This window comes from Artibeus jamaicensis, unplaced genomic scaffold, assembly GCF_021234435.1.
Source record: "Artibeus jamaicensis isolate MK-2021 breed Jamaican fruit bat unplaced genomic scaffold, CSHL_Jam_final scaffold_2172, whole genome shotgun sequence".
Classification (NCBI taxonomy): domain Eukaryota; kingdom Metazoa; phylum Chordata; class Mammalia; order Chiroptera; family Phyllostomidae; genus Artibeus; species Artibeus jamaicensis.
Genome location: NW_026522031.1, coordinates 804,902 through 823,786, shown reverse-complemented (window position 1 = coordinate 823,786; position 18,885 = coordinate 804,902). Strand labels below are relative to the sequence as shown.

At 46.4% G+C, this 18,885-nt stretch overlaps 1 protein-coding gene across 2 annotated transcripts in view; it reads left to right on the top strand.

The window, feature by feature from the left end:
- Nucleotides 1–18,885, top strand: part of ZC3HAV1 (zinc finger CCCH-type containing, antiviral 1) — a 60,125-nt gene that overhangs the window by 31,560 nt on the left and 9,680 nt on the right. For both annotated transcript variants that reach the window (XM_037159267.2, XM_037159268.2), the window contains exons 6-12: nucleotides 1,282–1,405; nucleotides 3,293–3,464; nucleotides 8,462–8,582; nucleotides 11,763–11,865; nucleotides 15,970–16,060; nucleotides 16,763–16,893; nucleotides 17,258–17,391. In XM_037159267.2, the coding sequence (XP_037015162.2) occupies nucleotides 1,282–1,405; nucleotides 3,293–3,464; nucleotides 8,462–8,582; nucleotides 11,763–11,865; nucleotides 15,970–16,060; nucleotides 16,763–16,893; nucleotides 17,258–17,391 (876 nt within the window). The remainder of the gene's footprint in view (nucleotides 1–1,281; nucleotides 1,406–3,292; nucleotides 3,465–8,461; nucleotides 8,583–11,762; nucleotides 11,866–15,969; nucleotides 16,061–16,762; nucleotides 16,894–17,257; nucleotides 17,392–18,885) is intronic.

Sequence of the window (18,885 nt, the reverse complement as noted above, 5' to 3'; positions counted from 1 at the left end):
ATCCCACTGTGTTTATCCGTCCAGTGATGGACACTGGGGGTGCTGCCACCTTTTGGCCATTGTGAATAATGCTGCTGTGTACACGGGTGTGTGAGTATCTGTTTGAGACCCAGTTTTTTATTCTTTTGGATGTGTGCCCTGAGGTGGGAATGCTGGGTCATGTGGCAATTCTATGTTTAATTTTTTGGGGGGGGAGCTGCCATGCCATTTTTTACAGCAGCTACAACATTTTATATTTTTATTAGCAGAGCACAAGGGTTCCGGTTTCTCCACATCCTCTGCAACGCTTGTTTCCTTCCTTCCTTCCTTCCTTCCTTCCTTCCTTCCTTCCTTCCTTCCTTCCTTCCTTCCTTCCTTCCTTCCTTCATAGCAGCCATTCTGGTATGAAATATAATGAGCAAATGGTTACATACTTTTGAATCAGCAAATCACAGTCATTGCCACTCTGGGTTTCCCTTTGGTGTCCACACCTGTCTCCTCTTGTTTTAAAATATTCACACACCTTTTGGACATTTCAAGATGTCCAAATGTAGCAGAACATTTAAACGTAACATCATGAACATTGTGAACAGTGGAACTATTTTACGTACTCCCGTATGACGGCCCTATAACATTAGTTCATTGTTCAGCAAGCACTGATCAGATGCCCGTCTTTTGCCTGCCCAGCCGAGTGTGGGTCGTGCAAGGGAGACGCAAGCTAAGCAGTGACGTAAATGGCCCTTCAGTGAGTTTGTAGCTATGGTGGGACATCAGAAATATCCCCATGTGCGAAAACTGTATAAAATAAGTAAACACACAAATGAAAATGCACAAACTGGGTGCTGAGTGCTGGCTATGGGAAGGCGAAATGCAAATCAGATCAGAGGTGGGAGAGGCGTGTGAGGGACTCTCCACAAATGGGGGGCCAGGGTTTTAAGGGAGGACGGGCGGTGGCCTGCACGGGGGAGCGTTTGTCCCCATATGCCCACCCAGGAGGTGCAGGAAGGGTACCTGTAAATTTAATATGACATCAGATTTTCATGTGGGTGAAGTGACTCTTTGGGGAATGGGGAGTTTCTGTTTCCTGATGAGTCTCTGGGTAATAAAGGCACCTGGAGATGGGGATATGGGGACACGCGGGCAGTAACTGGTGTGAGCGAAGGTGTCGGCAGAATGTGCCCTGCATGCAGGGCTGGCCGGATGGGAAACGCAGGCCTTGATGGGGAAGTCAGCAATGAACTTGGTTGAAGTGGTTAGGACCCCCGCTCAGCCCACCCTCAGACCTCCTTTTTGTCTTTGTAGAAGACTGCAACAAAGTTCACTTCCACCTGCCCTACCGGTGGCAGATGTCAATGAAAAACACCTGGGTGGACCTCCAGCCCATGGAGAATATCGAGAAGGCCTATTGTAACCCCGGATTCAGCGAGTAAGTTGGTGGCAGGGCTGTGGCTTGTGAGATTCACATCAGCATCGAAGGAAAGTATACTGCTAGGCTTCTGGGAAGAGAAAAAACATTTTCCTTCAGAATCCCGTTCAAGTTGTTGAAGTTTGAGATAAAAACGACAAACGCTTACTGAGTTAATGAAAAAAAAAAAAGGGCCAATTGGAAGTCAGGCAGAGCCTGGATAATACTAGAGATTCGGAGAATATTTGCTGATGCACGCAAAGTAAACAGACACCATGATATGTTTAGTGAATATTTGTGTTTATCTGCATGACGTAATGACAGATAAGCAGAGGTCGGTTTATATTCCTATCAGCTCATGATACAATTAGTAAAGGCTACCTCAAAAGAGCCTTTGGCTTGATGCTGTAGTTTTAGAACATGCTTTGAACGATTTCATACAGTTCTCGTGCAGAATTTTGTTGGATACTTTAGGGTTTCATAACTTTTTTTATGTTTGCGGTTTTCTCTCTAGTAGAGGCATCTAGAGGCTACCTGATATTTCGGTTTCTGTCAGGGCCAAAATGGGTGATACCTCCTAATGACCATAGTTATACGATGTTTCCTAGTTTAATAAGGAATATTATATGTGTTTCATCATCTGCAAGCTCAGTGACTTTTTGGTGGAGATGCTTTTGCTGCATTTGGCCACTAGAGGGTGCCATCAGCTATTTTCTTGTTTGTAGTGATTTTTTTTTTCTCCCCCCCAGGTAAATCTGAAGCAGATTTTGGAACCTGAGCACTGTGTACTTGGGGGAGATAATTATTGATTTTTTGGAGGGGGTGGTTTAGCAGCACTCCTGGCCTTTACTTACTAGATGTCAGTTGTGATAACCAAAATGTGTTTAGACATTGCTGATGTCCCCAGGGGGACAAAAATCGTTCCGGGTTGAGAACCACTGATTATGGGGTGCTACGGGGAGCAGTAATTCTCAAACTTTTTGGTGTCAGGGCCCCTCTACAGTCTGAAAATGTATTGAGGATCCCAAGGAGCTTCTGTTTATGTGAATTATAGCTATCTAGTTATCATTATACAAACTAAAACTGAGAAACATGAAATAACAACTCATTTAAAAGTAATCCGCTCATTCCATGTTAATATAACATTTTGCATAACTATATTTGTATAATTATAGAGTTATATGTATGTAGGTATACCTGTAGATAATGTATAACTAAATAATAACTTTCTCAAAACAAAACAAAAATATTTATTGAGAATGACATTGTTTTATATTTTATAATTTGCATTTATTTATATAAATATTAACAATACATAGGAATATAAATATATTTATATCATATACTTACGTTGCATTATAAATATATATTTCTATATCTTTTACATTTTATATTTAACTCACACTTATATTTTTGGAAATCTGTTGTCAATCCCACACGATGTCACCACTTGGAAACTCAACTGTGCACCTGCAAGAGGGCGCAAGTGGAAAAGGCAAATAATGTCTTAACGTCATGAAAATAACAGTGACCTTGCTGGCTCCCTGAAAAGGTTTTTGGATAACTATTGAAATTATTACAATAGAAAAAACTCACCTACGGTGAGTTTCTAATTCACTTTCTAACACTGAGTTCGATTTTTGTGGGCACAGTTGTATTTGGGACAGTTTTTGAGGAAAGAATACGTTTTGTGACCCCGTTCTATACATGGGGTATAGGCAAGTGACGTGACCTCTGTGTATTTCCGTTTTTTTCTTTCTTTTTTTTTGTGTGTGTCAGACTGACAGCGGTAGCCAGAAAGTCCGAAAATCTCTTGCAGCTCTAAAATTTTAATTCCGTGCTTTCGTTAGGGAACCCCGGACTGCAGAACTCAGGGGTCAGTTGGCTAACCTTCCACTTTCCCCTCAGTGTTTCTATCGGAACTTTGCAACTGAACTTCCAGAAGATGACTTGTAACCATAATCGCATCCGACGGATCTCCACGCCATCGTCCGTCACGATGCCAAACAACGCCTTCGCCACAAAATGGATTTGGTACTGGAGGAGCGGCTCCAACAGATGGGTTCAGTACGGGGAGCAGGTGTGTTCCATCCCTCCCGTGTCCTTGCTGAAATGTCTGATGTCTCCCTGGTTACCCACGGAGAGTGGGCGTGGTGGAAGAAGTGGCACTTTTTATATTTTACACAGTCGTATTTACATCGTTCTCATGAGCATGTACTCTGACTGCAGCCATAAACAAAAACATATTATTATTATTTCTAATTTTTTAAAAATTGATTTGAGAGAGAGAGAGAAAAACATTGATTTGGGATTCCACTTAGTTATACATTCATTGGTTGAGTCCTATATGTACCCAGACTGGGGATCGAACCGGCAGCCTTGGCGTATTTGGGTTGATGTTCTAACCAACTGAACTCTCTGGCCAGGGCTACTCATTATTTCTAAGGAATTGCTTGAGATGTGAGTCAGCTGCTTGTTCCCCATTTCTCACTGTCAAGGACTGGGGTAGAACCTTGAGACAGCTTTCTGTGTGTTTGTACATAAACGTACAGAGATTACTGCCTCCACCCAGGAAAGAGGCGAAAGGAAGAATCAGAAAACTGATACAGTTGTTGACTAGGACTCAGAGTCTGGATTCAGAGGGACTGAAAGACTGGACCTGGGACATTTTGCGACAGACACGTTTAGCTGAGCAGAGCTTCTGTCTAGTGGCCCTTCCTCTTTCTGATTCATAGGAATGAAAAGAGAGAGGAAAAGGACGCACACTTAAAGTAGCCAGTGAAAGCAGAGTGACGAGAAAGAGGTTAAAGTAAAAAAGCAAGAGGTTAAAATAAAGACAAAGCTGGGACTGGGGAGCGCCCGCGTAAGGTTCGACGTGGTTAGAAGTGTGGGGGCCGCGGCTCTCGCTCTGGCTCGCGCTCTGAGCTGCCCGGCTGCCCACGCGAGCAGAGAAACACAAGCTGTTACAAGATCCCCTGCGTCCCTTTGGGAAGAACCCACCAGTTCCGCCTCAGGAGAAGCGCCACTTTCTTCTGTTAATGGGGCCTAAGAAGAACATCTGCTTTGGGGCCACGCAGGGGGACCGTGTGTACTGTGGCAAGTGAGGTTCCCAACAAGAGCCCCACTGTCACTCCCGTAGCACGGCGCTTTCCTGGCTGTCCTGTCCAGCCATCTTTCCCGGCGCCTCCGGGAGGACATTGGAGTCACGCAGGTGCCTGTGGCAGCAGGATGTGGACATAGGGCCTGGTGTCTGGTCCGCTTCCTCTCTGTTCTCCTCTCCGCTGCTGTGCCCTTTGGAGCATCTAGGGGTGAACATTCCCATGATGTTGGCCTTTGTAAAAGTTCTTTTTTTTTTAACCCTCACCTGAGAAGAGAGACAGAGAGGGAGAGGAACATAAGTGTGAGAGAGAAGAAACATTGCTGTTTGCCTCCTTGGTGTGCCCCAACCAGGGACGGAACCTTTAACCTTTTGGTGCCAACTGTTTTGTTTTTAAAGATTTTATTTATTTTTAGAGAGGGGAAGGGAGGGAGGAAGAGGGAGAGAAACATCCATGTGTGCTTGCCTTTCAGGCTCCCCCTATTAGGGACCCAGGCTTGTGCCCTGACTGGGCATTGAACCAGTGGCCCTTTCATTTGCAGACCAGTGCTTAATCCACTGAGCCACACCAGCCAGGGCTCAAAGTGCAGTTTTTTAAAAGTGATTCTGTGAGGTGCCTGGAAAAGTAGAAGTTATAAAGTCAAGTTAATTAGCTTTGGTTAAAATAAAGATAAATCGTAGGTCTCAATGGTTCACTTGTCTGCTATAGGAAATGTTTTTGAAGATGTAGATAAATTCATACTGTCTTATATTAATTACAACCATCATTATATAAATTAAGCTGGCTCTTCTGTTATTTAAAAAAAAAAAAAAGGAAAAACAGGCCCTGGACTTGGTGTTTCCCTGGCTGGCTGTCCAGTGAAAGTAAAAATGGTGGTTCCGGCAGATTTGAACGCACACACTGTGGGCAGCCTGGTTTCTCTGGCAGATCGGCCTGTTACAGTCCCAGTTTGCAGCCTTTTGACGGCCTGGTTCTATCCGGTGCACAGGGTAGAAAGTGTTATCTTCAGACGGGGCTCTACAGGTTTTATTTCTTGCAACTGAATAGTAAGAGTTGGACCGTGGAGATTTCCGGCTCAGTCACTCCCTAGCAGGAACTGGGAGCATAGAAACTTTCACCAAGGAAGGGTAGATGGTACATACGCTTTGACAGTGAACTCTCTGGAAGATAGACTTAATGTCCTTCCATGTAAATGAGGTGTTTAACCAGGACTTGTATGGACGAGGACGGTAGACAGAGAGAGGACGGTGTGATGGGAGAAGTGAGGATTGAATAGACAGGCGTTTGGGCAGCGATGGTGATGGTGTGAGACGGAATGACAGCGGGAGTGACAGGAGGACGAGCCTGGTCGCCGTGGGCTTTGCACCCGGCAGGGGGTGCTGACCCAGACCCTCTGAGATATTTACCAGCAGGTAGCTAAGCTCAGTAGCTGTGAAAGCTGGCGTCCGGGGAGGTGGAGCAGGCGACCTTGGCCGAGAGAATTGCTCAAGGCAAGGGGAAGCCGTAGCTCTGGAAAGCCAAGATCAAGGCATTGATGTGGACACACAGGACAAGAGCCAAGACCTGGGCACTGAGACAGATGTGCATTTAGGTCTTCTGGGAGAATAAATCATTGAATGCTCACTCATTCATTCATTTGTTCATTCAGAACTGGAGTACGGTGTGAAGGCCGGGCCAGAGGAAGATCCAAGTGAGCCGCTGTGCTAGGCCGGCCAGATGCTCAGCCTTGACTTTTAATGTCTTTGTTCTGTCCAGTGTGACACTTACCAGTCACTAGTGGCTATTTTATTTTAGACTTAAATGAGTTAAATGTAAATATAATGAACGACTCAGTCCCATGTCACATTATTGACACTTGACGCACTCTGTTGCCAATCTGTAGCTGGTGGCCACCACACAGGACCATGCAGAGAACAGTTCCACCATCGTAGAAAGTTCTAGCGAATAGCACTGATCCGGGTTTTAGAGCCTGAATAGTCAGGGTCAGGCCCACAGACCAGGAACATCAGCATCACCTCGAAGCTGTTCAGAATGCAGAATTTAAAGTCTTCCCCTTACTTCCCCTGAATCGTGATCTGTGTCGTGTCAAGATCCCTGGGTGATTTAGATGTGCACAGAAGGCTGAAAGGCTCTGGCCTAGAGCTTTGTAGATGCCTCCCAGCCAGGAACAGGGTGCTGCAGAGCCGAGCAGGCAGTGGAGGGATGGAGGGCGTGAGCTGTGAGACGGGCGGTCAGGGCAGAGATGTGAGTGGTCCAATCAGGGTGCGTAGAGCTGACGGCTGCCTCTCCCTCACCTGTGCTGGCAGGTGTTTGCCCACTTGGGCGGCTCTTGGGGGTCTGAGGAAGGCCTATGGTTTACCAGTGCCATCGTGCTGACCCGTAACGTCTCAGTGGCTTTTGTAATCAGTGTCTTCACGGTGTGATGCTGTCATTTCGTTCTGCTGAAATTAGCCTCCTTGCCACTTCCACTATTTGTCCAGGTTCCACCAGCTGAAACATATTCAAGCTTATTACCGCTTTGCCCTCTGTGCACTAGCTATTTGAACCCAGCTTTTCTGCCCCCACCATATTCCTCTCCAGGCTGAAGAGACCCAGTTCAGGCCCCTCTCCATCCAGGACATTTTCCTCTGGGGCTTTCATTGCAGTGCCCCTCCCCTAACATCCTGATAGCATTTCCCTAGGGAAGGGGACGGGGGTGGGGGAGCCAAAAGCTGTGGACTCTGAAACCTCATCAAAGGGACTGGAAGCCCCTCCCACCACAGGCTGCCGGCAGGATTTTGCTGTCCTTAGTGCCTCCATTCTCGATAATGGTGAGGAACAAGTGTTTCCTCACCATTAAATACGGGAAGTTGCCCTGGCTGGTGTGGTTCAGTGGATTGAGTGCCGGCCTGAAAACCAAAAGGTTTGAATCCCAGTCAGGGCACATGCCTGGGTTGCAGGCCAGGTGCCCAGTTGGGGGTGAGTTGGGGGCATGCGAGAGGCAACCGATTGATGTTTTCCCCACACATTGATGTTTCCCTCTCTTTCTCCCTCCCACTCTCTCTAAAAATAAATAAAACATTTTTGAAAAATAGCGGGAGCACCTGCTAGTAGGGGCTTCCATCCAGTCTGCCCCTGGGCTGCCGCCCCTGCTGTAGATGGGGGTGGTGGGACCGCAGCCTAGCCCTCCCCCCATGCCGGAGTCAACGTGCTTCTTTTCACCTGCCCATTCTGATGGATGTTCAGACTCTCCATAAATGTCTTGAGACCAGAGATTATGCCTTTATATTTTGGGGGTGTTCTTCGTGTCTTTTATACGTCATTGACACTGGGTCAGCAGTACACCTGCTGGAACCTCACCTGCCTTCACTACAGCTCTCACTGCTTCCTCATCGTGGGAGGGGCTGATGGAGCCACCACGGTCTCCTTCACGCCAGAGTGTTGGATTCTGGTAGCCAGTGCAGATTCGATGTCCACCCGCTGGGTCTTGAGTTGCTCAGTAGTACGATTGGGTCATGCTTTATGGAAGGTGTAAAAAGATCTTTGCAAAGAACTGTATTTGTCAGGCGTCCACCAAGCGTGTGGCTTCTACAGGGTAGGCCGTTCTCTCCTAGTCCCGGGATGGAGAAAACTACAAAGGGAAACCTTTACAATCTGGTTTGGGAGGCAAGATGCATTCTTCTGTAAATCCCATGGCTGAGGTGCAAATCCCTCCGTGAGGTGCAGTGGTAGAGCCCTGGCTGGTGTGGCTCAGCGCACTGAGTGGCAGCCTGCGAACCCTAGGGTTGCCGGTTCCATTCCCAGTCTAGGGCACATTCTTGGGTTGCAGGCCAGGTCCCCAGTAGGGGGTGCAGGAGAGGCAACCACACATTGATGTTTCTCTCCCTCTCTTTCTCCCTCTCTAAAAAGAAATAAAATATATTTTTTAAAAAGATAAAATGGCAGAGATTTCTTAAAAGCCTACCACGAAGCCTTTACTTTTTTTTTTTATTATTATTAGGGAGGCAGTCAGCAAATCTCGAGCATCGACTCTTCATACCTGGAATCTTTGTACCTGTGCTCTCCGAGGAGCATTGTGCCGTTCCAGGCAGGCTCCCAGAACTACGAGCTGAGTTTCCAAGGTAAGATTTTGCACTGGGCAGGGGTGCCGGACTCCGGCATCCGGCCCGAGGTGGCCTGGCAGGAGGGGACATGCATGTTTATCCCCGAATCAGGGCTCTTGTGAGCAAAACCAGCAGTGCGGGGTGTGGGAGCCCGTGGCCGTCAGAAGCCTGTGCCCTAGAGCTGTGGCTCTAACGCTCAGTAACTGCGTCATGCTGGGAGCAGCACCTGGCCTCCGTTTTATCGTCTGTAAAATGGGGGCATTGGGCTCAGTGGTCTCTGCCTCACCATTCTAAAGTTCAGCTTCTGAGTTTGCTGCTTCCCAGGCTGAGGCAGGATTTTCCGGTGCCGATGAAAACGGTAGAGACCCCGGGTCCGTGGGTCCCTTCTGGGTGTGAGAACCTTTCTGATCCTTCCAGATGTTGTCATCGAGCTCAGTGGTGTGTTTCATCCACCATGGTTTCTAAACACACTGCCTTCTGCTGTGCTGGTCTGAGGCCCCACGCAAAGGTCGTCTGGTCAGCCTCTACCGGTCTGTCTGTCTGTCTTGTTGTGTGAAAAATCCGGGGAGCAGCTGCCCTCCCTGGGAATGCACTTGCTGTCCCATAGGTGGCACCCCTGGGACACTCCCTGCAGATGGTCACATGCCTGATTTTTCAGGAACGGCCCCGTAGGTGCTTGGAAAGAGGTGAAGGGGACTTGCTTGAGTCCTTGAAATAACACCTCCTGCAGTGCGGCCCTGTACCAATGACTATAGTGTAGTATACTGACGTTTCTGGAAAGCAACCTGGCAGTACACATCAAAAGATATTAAAATATGCTTGTTTTTTTCATCCTCTAAGGAACATTCCTCTCTTTCTTTCTTTTTTTGCGATGAAGCAGCTTTACAAATTTCTGGGTCGCCCTTGCTATGCTTATCTTTTCTGTATCATTCCGATGTCAGTCTACGTGCTACTGGAATGAGCACTCAGGAATTTTTCTAAGGAAATAGTTCCACAGAAGAAAAAGAAAAAGCTACAGGCACGCAGACCTTCATGGAAGCCTTGTCTGAAGTCTAATCAAAGTTCTAAATCAGAGGAACAGCCCGTGACCCAGGATGGTCGTGCCTAAGCAAATTGCGTTATTAAATTTCCATGGAGTATTGGGTAGTTGTTAAAATTCTGGTGATGAAAACTCTGTAGTAAAAGCTATGTAGCAATATCAAAGTCTGATATTGTTAAATGGAAAAGGCAGACCCTGAACTTCTGTTTCTGCACATTTCTGTGTGTGTGTTGTAGTATTTAGAGTGGAAAAGATTTTTTAAAGATATTCAATGTTTGTGGGAATCAGCAGCTTATGCATGTGGACCAAGGAAGGCAGTGGAGAGAAACAACAGTCTCTTCTCTTGGATGGTGAAATGAAGAATGGCTTCAATGAAACATTCTTATTTATTTATTTGTCTATTTAGAGACAGGGGAAGGAGAGGGAGAGAAACATGGATGTGGGAGAGAGACATCAATTGGTTGCCTCTTGCATGCCTCCAACCTGGGATCTGGCCTGCAACCCAGGCGTGTGCCCTGACCGGGAATCAAACCGGCAACCTTCTTTGGTTTGCAGGCCGGTGCTCAATCCATTGAGCCACACCAGCCAGGGCTCAACATTCTTTATCCTCTGCTGGTAGTCTATCATTTGGATAATGTAGAAAGGTGGTGGAGAGGTGAAAACCAATGTTCCGCGTTCCTCATTCGGGAGCACTATAGCCAGTAATTTTGTTCTCTTCAGAGAAAGCTGTTCAGAGCAGTTTGCAGGGTTTTACTCTTTTTTTTCTTCCTTATATCCTCTAATTCATTAAACTAGCATTGGAGCATCTGCTGTGTGCCAGGCACTGTCCTAGACGCGGGTAAACCAGGCGATTCCAGAAAGTGCTCGCTGCTATAGAGAGAAGAAGCCATGTAGTGAAGCAGAAGGAGAATGAAGGAGCCTTGGGAGAGCACCTACTCCTGGGGGGGGCAGGAAATTCTGCAAGGGAGGCCCCCCCTTCAGGAGAGGGAAGACCAGTCCTTAAGCTGTAAATTGCAGACAACCCTAAGGTTTCAGAGAACAGCAACAGTGGCTGCAAGAGATGAGAGCAGACATCGAAACTTGGAAAATCAGAAGGTTGTGCCGTGATCAGATTTACTCTTGTTGTTGTGTATGCTTGCTTTCATTTTACACCAGTTACACTGGGTCGTGATTGCTACAGTGAAATGCGTGTGTGCGTTTTAAGCGTGCTGTTGGATGAAGGTTGCAACTGCCACAGACGCATGCACAGACTTCTATCCTAATCATGTAGAGACCTGTCCCAACAATCCGTTTCCTCGTGCTCTTTTGCTAGGAGTCTTCCCCTGTCGCCAACTGATTTGCTTTCTGTCCCAGTAGATTTGTTTGATCTATTCTAGAACATCATACAAATAGAATCTTATAGTGTTTACTGTGCATACAGCTAGCTTCTTTCACTCAGTATGTTTTCTTTTTTTAGATTCAGCTGTGTTGTTGGATGTATAGTAGTTCCTCCCTTTTCATTGCTGAGTAATATTCCATCATTAGGATAGAACATGGTTTGTTTATCCATTCGCCTCTTGATGTGTGTTTTGGGTTGCCCCTAGGAACTGCGTATGGATATAGGTTGTCAGTTCTCTTGGGTGACACTCAGGAGTAGGATCGCTGGGTCGCACAGGTTGTGTGTGTCCACAGGACACTGCCAGGCTGGTCACTAGCAATATACAGTGATTTCCTTTTTCAAGCCATCGCTCTGGACATAGCTTGGACCTAGGCGAACAGCATGCATGAATCAAAGATGACGTTTCACACTGGATGTAGAAAGACATCTTCAAGACGTATAATTATGTTATATAATGATATGTCCTGTCATCATTAATGCCTGGTTTAGGGCAGCTCCTATGGGTGATGTCTTCCGAGCCTAGCTCTCTTCTTTTCCATCTGACTTGGACTTAAAGATTCGATTAACTGCTCAATGCTCATTTACTTCTTTGTGTCCTGGGTCTTATAAAAGGGAGCAGTGAGGAATCCAGGTTCTTCTGTCTAGAAGGCTTTTCTCTGTTCATACTTAACGCAGGTCAGACATGGGTAATGGTTGTGTTATTAGCCTCTGGAAAGTAACAGTAAATCATTTTCTAGGGCTAATCCTTTCTTCTTGTTTGTTTTCTCTTTTCTATCTAAAGGGATGATTCAGACAAACGTAGCCTCCAAGACCCAAAAGGATGTCCTCAGAAGACCGACCTTCGTGACCCCCTGGGCCGTGCAGCAGAGGAGAGCTGGGCCAGAGTAAGTGTTCTGAGGCACTGCGTGCTGACCGAGGCCTGAGGGGGCGGCGCGCCCACCTCGCCCAGCCACTCCCGAATCCGGAGCCCCTGACGTTCCCGCTCGCACTGCATGGCGCTTTCCTTCCGCCTTGCCTGGGAGTAGCCTGCTTGTTAAGCAGCGTGGTGTGATGGAAAGAATACTCGAGCAGAAAATCTGTCTGTTGCTCTAACTCACGTGGGACTTCAGGCAGGTCTCAGCCACTCTGGGGCTCAGCTTTAGTAGCTGTGAGTGGCGGATTAATGATGTGTGCCTAGGCTATATAATCAGATGCGCTAGATTTTGTTCTGCTGTGGTTTCTTGTGTGTATCCTTGGTTTTGTTGAGAGAATTTATAGAGGGTTGGGAGGCTGAGAAGGGAATGGAAGGACAAAGGGGTTGAGGTAGCCGCCTGAGCAGGGGGATTTGGGGAAAGATAAAGTGGACGCGGGGGATTTTTAGAGGGAATTGTGCTGTGGGGGATTTATTGTAACTCTCCTTTGTGTGCTCGTGAAACTCAGTAAAATCTACGTTATTCATGAACATTTTTGGAGTTGGATTTTTTTTCCTGGATAATGTGTGATGATATGAAACAGATTTTAAGGCAGGTGCCATGTCAAGGTGTTTGAATGAGGTTTTTTTGGTTGTAGGAATGAAAGGCATTTCACAGAAGAGGGAGTTTACTAAAAGGATAAACATGGTGTAATGAGGAAGACATTTCACAAGAATCCAAGGGTGGGAAGAACAGGGCTGGGTCAGGGCCTCAGGAGTGGGGGTCGGTTCCAGTTCTGCTCTAGATCGGGCGGGGTGGGGCGGGGCATGCAGGTCCTCGCCTTCAGCAGGTGCTCCAACCCGGAACAGAACCTGCAACCCAGGCATGTGCCCTGAGTGGGAATGGAACTGGCAACCCTTTGGTACTCAGGCCCGCGCTCAGTCCACTGAGCCCCACCAGCCAGGGCTGACTTTTAAATAAGTCTTGTACTCCCCTTGGGTGTTGCCCAGGGAGACCATACACTGCTCTTTATCTGGGTAGCAGAAACTGCCTAGACCAAGTTCCTTCTTAACTTCAAGCTGGGTGGTTCTTACTGGGTCCATACATTTCCGAGGGAAGGAATTGATCTGTGACATTTCCAGATACTTCATGGAGTCAGCCCATTGTCTGTCTCAGTGGTTTACATGGCACATTTGCCTCACGCTTTTCCATTTGCTCTTCCCCTTCTCTGGGAACATCCGCCCCATCGGTCATACGCATCCAGCATCTTTCATGGCCCAGCTCGAATGCCACTTTTCCCATGCAAACCTTACTTGGCACTGTCCTCCTCCAACGCTCTTCTTCCTCCTCCAGTACCACTTAGTACGTACGTCTCTTATAGTACTTACCCAGTCTACCTAATAGTGTAATTATTTATGTAACCATCTTCCCCAGCGGAACTCACCCTTCCTCTTCCTTCCCCTCCACAGTCTTCATCTCCTCAAGGGCCTTGAACTGTTTTGCACACCAAACTGTATAGTGATGCTACGTGGATGGCTAAGTGAGTGAATGAAAATGAGCTGCACAAACCCTGTTAGTGGTGGGTCACGCAGAGAACCAGATTTAGTCCTGCTGCCGCCAGCCCGGAGGGGACACACTTCCTTTAGGATGAGATCGGGCTGTGAGTGTCATCCCGAAGAGTCCAAAGAGGAGTGACCTCTCTGTAGCACACTTCGTTGTCGATGGCACTTCAACACGATTTGATCCCTCTGCGCTGTGCAAACTCAGTATGGAAATCTTGGGTTTAAAGCACAGATACGTTGGGGTTCATCTCTCATTCCAAAGGAATCTTCATTTTACAAAAGGGGATCAGTAAAGAGTTTTTCCCCCCAAAGCATTTTTTAACTTAATGATTTTATAAGGGAAAACTGCAAAGCGAAAGCAGAGAGAAATTGTATAATAAATCCCCATGTGTTACTGGGGGGGTCTAACTGGAGAAGCCCAACCTCAGTGAGTGGAAATATTCGACCATTCTTGTTTTGCCTGTCTCCACCCTCGTCTTGACATTTTTTCTTTTGCTTAAATACTTTCATGTATAAATTTCACACATCATCATTTCACTGCAAATACTTCAGGTGTGTCTAACAGTTTTAAAAATAATATAATACCATTAACCCCCCGCTAACAAAATTAAGAATGATTCCTTAATATCTAATATTCAGCTCATGTTCTGTTTTTTCCCATTGTCTCAAAAATGACTTTTAATAGTTGATTTATTCTAATTTGTATCAAAATAGGGCATGAATATTTCATTTGCTAGATTTGTCTCTTAAGCGTCTTTTAATTTATTACAGTTTCCCCTCTTCCACTTTTTTCTAACAAACGAGGTGATTTGTCCTATAGAATCTCCCAAATTCAAAATACAGCGAATTGTGTCCTCATAGGGTTATTTGAATGTAATTTCTGTGAACCGATGGTTAGATTTAAAGGACTGATGGGATTCGGGTTCCCTTTTTTATCAAAAATGATATACCGGGTCTGGCACAAATAACACCTCCTTTTTTTTATCACATAAACATCTTGTATTACAAAATCAGAAGCATGTCATTCTGTACCATAACAATATCACACTCAAGCACGCCACGTGACATTTTAGGTGAAACTTTCAAATTGCTGTCCATCTTGTGCGAGACGTTCACGGACCCTGCCCCCCCACACTGGAGCAGGCGTTACTTCTGCCAGACCCTGCATGCGGTGTTTTCCACTTCCTGTCACGTGTTATGGCGAAGAGGTCTATGAAGACCGGAGTATGGGGTCAAGTCCTTCCAGTCTGATCCCTCTGTTATCACAGTCTCCCTGTGGGCTTCTACGTAGTGGTTTTAATGGCTGTGGATGGTCATTGTTTAGAACCACTATTTCACAAGAGATAAGGGTGTTTTTCTTTATTTTTTAAAAAAATATTTTATTTATTTATCTTTAGAGGGAAAGAGAAGAGACAGGGAGAGAAATATCAATGTATGGTTGCCTCTCGTGGGTCCCCTGCTGGGAACTGGCCTGCAACCCAGGCAGGTGCCCTGACTGGGAATCTAACTGCGACCCTTTGGTTCGCAGGCCCGCACTCAACTGACTGAGCTACACCAGCCAGGGCCACGAGGGTGTTTTCCTAATTCTGTCAGCTCTGCAATTAATCGCTGTGATTTGTCTATAAAGAAGAGTTAGGGTTACCTTGAAATAAAATCATAAGCAGCAGGAATTTTTCCCTCTGTACCTTTAACATAGTTAAATGTTTATTGTTTGACAAAGGCAAAGGGCACACTTACTGCTGACGTGTTAGGGCTTTTGAGCAGAAATGTACAAAAAGAATCAGTGCTTTTCCATTTTAAATGAATGAAAAAATAACATTTAATTAATTCACCAAAGTTTGAATAATTGCTGCATTTTCAAAAAGCGTGATTGGCCTGGCCGAGTGGCTCAGTTGGTTGGGGCATCATCCTGTGCACTGAAAGTTGGCAGGTTCGATTCCTGGTCAGGGCACATACCCAGGTTGCAGGTTCACTCCCTGGTCGGGATGTGTATGAGAGGCAACTGACAGATGGTTCTCTCTCCCATTGATGTTTCTCTCCCTCCGTTCCTCCCACTCTCTTTTCCTCTCTCCTTAAAATCAATCAACAGATCCTTGGGTGAGGATTAAAGACATAAATGAAAATAAATAATTAAAAAGCATGATTACTGGTATATTTACAGGAGAAATATGCAGGGAGCCCTGGCTGGTGTTGCTCAGTGGATCGAGTGCCAGCCTGCAAACCAAAATGTCACAGGTTCGATCCACATGCCTGGGTTGTGGGCTAGGTCCCCAGTTGGCGGCATTCGGGAGGCAACCAATCAATGTATCTCTCGCACATCAGTATTTCTGCCCATCTCTTTCTTCCTCCACGCCCTTTTAAATAAATAAACAAACAAATAAATAAATAAAAGAAATATGCAGGGCTATACTCCAAAGAAGAACACAATGAAAAAATTATCTGGAAGAGCTTTACTTAGAAGCAGGAAGTCGAGGACAGGGAGTACCTGGGCATCTGGGACGGGGCCAAGTGTATTCTAACTCTGTCTCATTTGCAGCCATCAGCCGGCGCAGACCCAGCCAGAGACGTTACCCTCGGCATTTGTTTCTCAGTGGAAGTCATCCTTCACCTCATCGAATGCATACGAGGTACTTTGGTTTTTACCTTCTGGCGGGTGAATTGTCGGAAGATGGGGAAAAGCACTTTGTTACAAACAGGTATTTGTTTGCATGGAAGAACAAGTTGCTTTGTTTGTAAAACTCTGGGATCAGGATGCAGAGGCAGGCGGCTACACGGTGACTGTATCGCTCTCCCCGGGTTCCACATGGGTTCTCCCTGGGGCAGACCCTCCCGAAAACCCGGGAGATAGATAGATGCCCGCAGCTTTATGGGGTGAGAAGACCAGAACTCAGAGAGTGAAACTGACTTGTCCACTCATTGGTGCTAACAAGTTGGTTTCAAGGGGAGTCACACACACTGTGCCTCACCCGGTCACCCAGCCTGGTGGGGACAAGACTTCTAGATGGTTCAGCCTCCACGTGATGCTTCAGCTTGGGGTCCAGGCCGCTTTGCTCGGGCTGCAGGGGCACCTTTGATGTTTCCGTCCTACACTGGGTTTAGGCAAGAGACTTACTGGTCACTGGACTAAACCAGACAGCTCGGGGCATAATGCTTCGTTAGCCGTGGCAGCCTGAACAGATGGGCCTGGAGTCGCCTCGGTCGTCACTGGAGTCAGCCACCAAAGCCCGCGTACCTGCTGTCCTCGGCAATGGCGTCAGGGCCACACGCGTGGAAGTAGAGTGTCTTAAATGTTTCCTGTTCCACGTTTTTATGTCTACAATTTTTTTTAGTTGGTAGAGCTCAGTAACCATGACATAGAATATACCAGAATAAGTGAGCATTTTAAAGCGACGATGAAAACGGCCAAGATTGAAAAGATCAGGAAGATCGTGAACACAGAGCTCCTGACTGCTTTCAAAAGGTAGACACCCTGTTTCTTCTGCACACGGTTTAAAAGGGCTGGTTAAGGTCTCCCCTTGCAGATTTATATTCACTGGTTTCTTCTGGTCGTCAGCACTTTCTTCCGCGTCTGGGTTTCAGTGTCAACGCGAACCTCTCTCTTTCAGCTTCAGTTTTACAATTCAGGGATTTCCCGTGTCTGTCCTTTTAAAAGTTTTCATCAGTATACATGTATTTTTATGGCTCTTGTCCTAAAGTAAGTAGCTCCATTCTGAATGCCCGTGAAATGAATGTTTAGGACAACGAGACTATAGTTATCATTAATGTTGTGAACCGGAGCCAGAGAGGAATGTTCTCGGTGCTAAGTTTCACGTTTTCTCTCTTAGGAAAAAAGAGAAGATGAAGATTAACAATGAAAAAATCCTATTTTGTGCCATGAGCCGCGCCCATATAGATTCTATCTGTGCGAATAATTTTAACTGGACCATGCAGGAGACTCTTGATACCAGATATGGAAAAGGTTTGTACTGGGATAGAGAAGCCTGGCTTGTGTAACAGGCCTTAACTCAAGCTCTGCATCTGTTTCTCTTACGAGGTACATGGGATTATTTTGTATTAACAGGAATGTCCAGGCGCTCTCCATGATGGAGAGAAAGTAAGCTCACCTTAGCCTTGAGTGCCCAGATTAGAGTGATAAATTGACTTGGGACTGGATTGCTGTCCCCTTAGTCCTGCTCCTGCCTTCCGTTTTTGGTGGCGAAAACTTCCCCTTTTCATGAAATACCTTAATTCTCTGAGACTCTTTGATCTCGAACATGCTTGACAAGTTTACGCCACGTGTTGGCTACCTTGTCTACCTTGTCTGTTACTCAGTACCTCTTCCTGACCTGTGTCTGTCTCATTGAAGCCACTCGAAGTGGCTTTCTGCTGTCACACGTGAGTTCTAATTCAGAGATGGGAGAAGAGGCTTCTTCATCTCGGGCCCAGCTGGGTCCCCCGGGGACTGATGTCACACAGGTCTGCCCACTTGCAAAGTCTTTTCAGCTCTTTCTGTTTGCTCCTCAACTTCGTGCAACTTTTAGCAACAAACCAACAAAAACCAAAGCATCGGTCACCTTAAAGGAGTAAGTAAGAGTTTCTCAAGTCTCAAAGTAGGCCCAGCTCATACAACTGAGATAAAATTCATGCCCCCACCCCTCCGAAAAAAATTAAAAAGGCAAGAAGTCAATCAGTCAGTTAACAGAATTTTTTGAGACCCTGCCATGTGCTAGACACAGGGGCACCCGGTGGTGAACAAGTTAGACTTCCCCCTCTCTTGGTTATTTCACAGAATGAGTTCAATGGTTTCCCGTGCAGCTGCCGTGAGGAGAAGAATAGGTCCTGTGGACCCCTGATGCGCCTGAGAGGTGTTCCCGGGGAAAGGTGTGTGGGGTGCTCATGAGCCTCATAGAGTCAGCGAGTAAAGCAGGGGACAAGTGGAGCAAAGCATGGCCGCACGGTGGAGTTTAGATTTGCCCCAAAGGGCGTCGGAAGCTAATGAAAGGTTCCGACCCCGGGGAATGGCCTGATGAGCGTTTCATAAGTTTATTAAATTTAAATGCATCACTGAGACCAAGAAACGTTTGCAGGAAGTGGGTGACCATCTTGAGTGAGCTATAACACGGGTGAAGTTTAAATCCATCAGCCTCTCAAAGTCTGTCAGAGCTCAGATATTTATCTTAGAACATGGAAATGCAGCCTATAACTGCCTTTGATAGTGACTGATATGGGTGCTTAGTCTGTGTCTCGTAAAAATAGAAGAAAGCTGAAATCAATATTTAATGGTTTGTTTTTAAAGATTTATTTATTTATTTTTAGAGAGGGGGAAAGGAGGGTGAAAGAAAGGGACAGAAACATCAATGTGTGTGGTTGCCTCTCATGCGCCCCCTACTGGGGACCTGGCCCACAACCCAGGCATGTGTCCTGCCTGGGAATCGAACCAGCAGTCCTTTGGTTCACAGGCTGGTGCTCAACC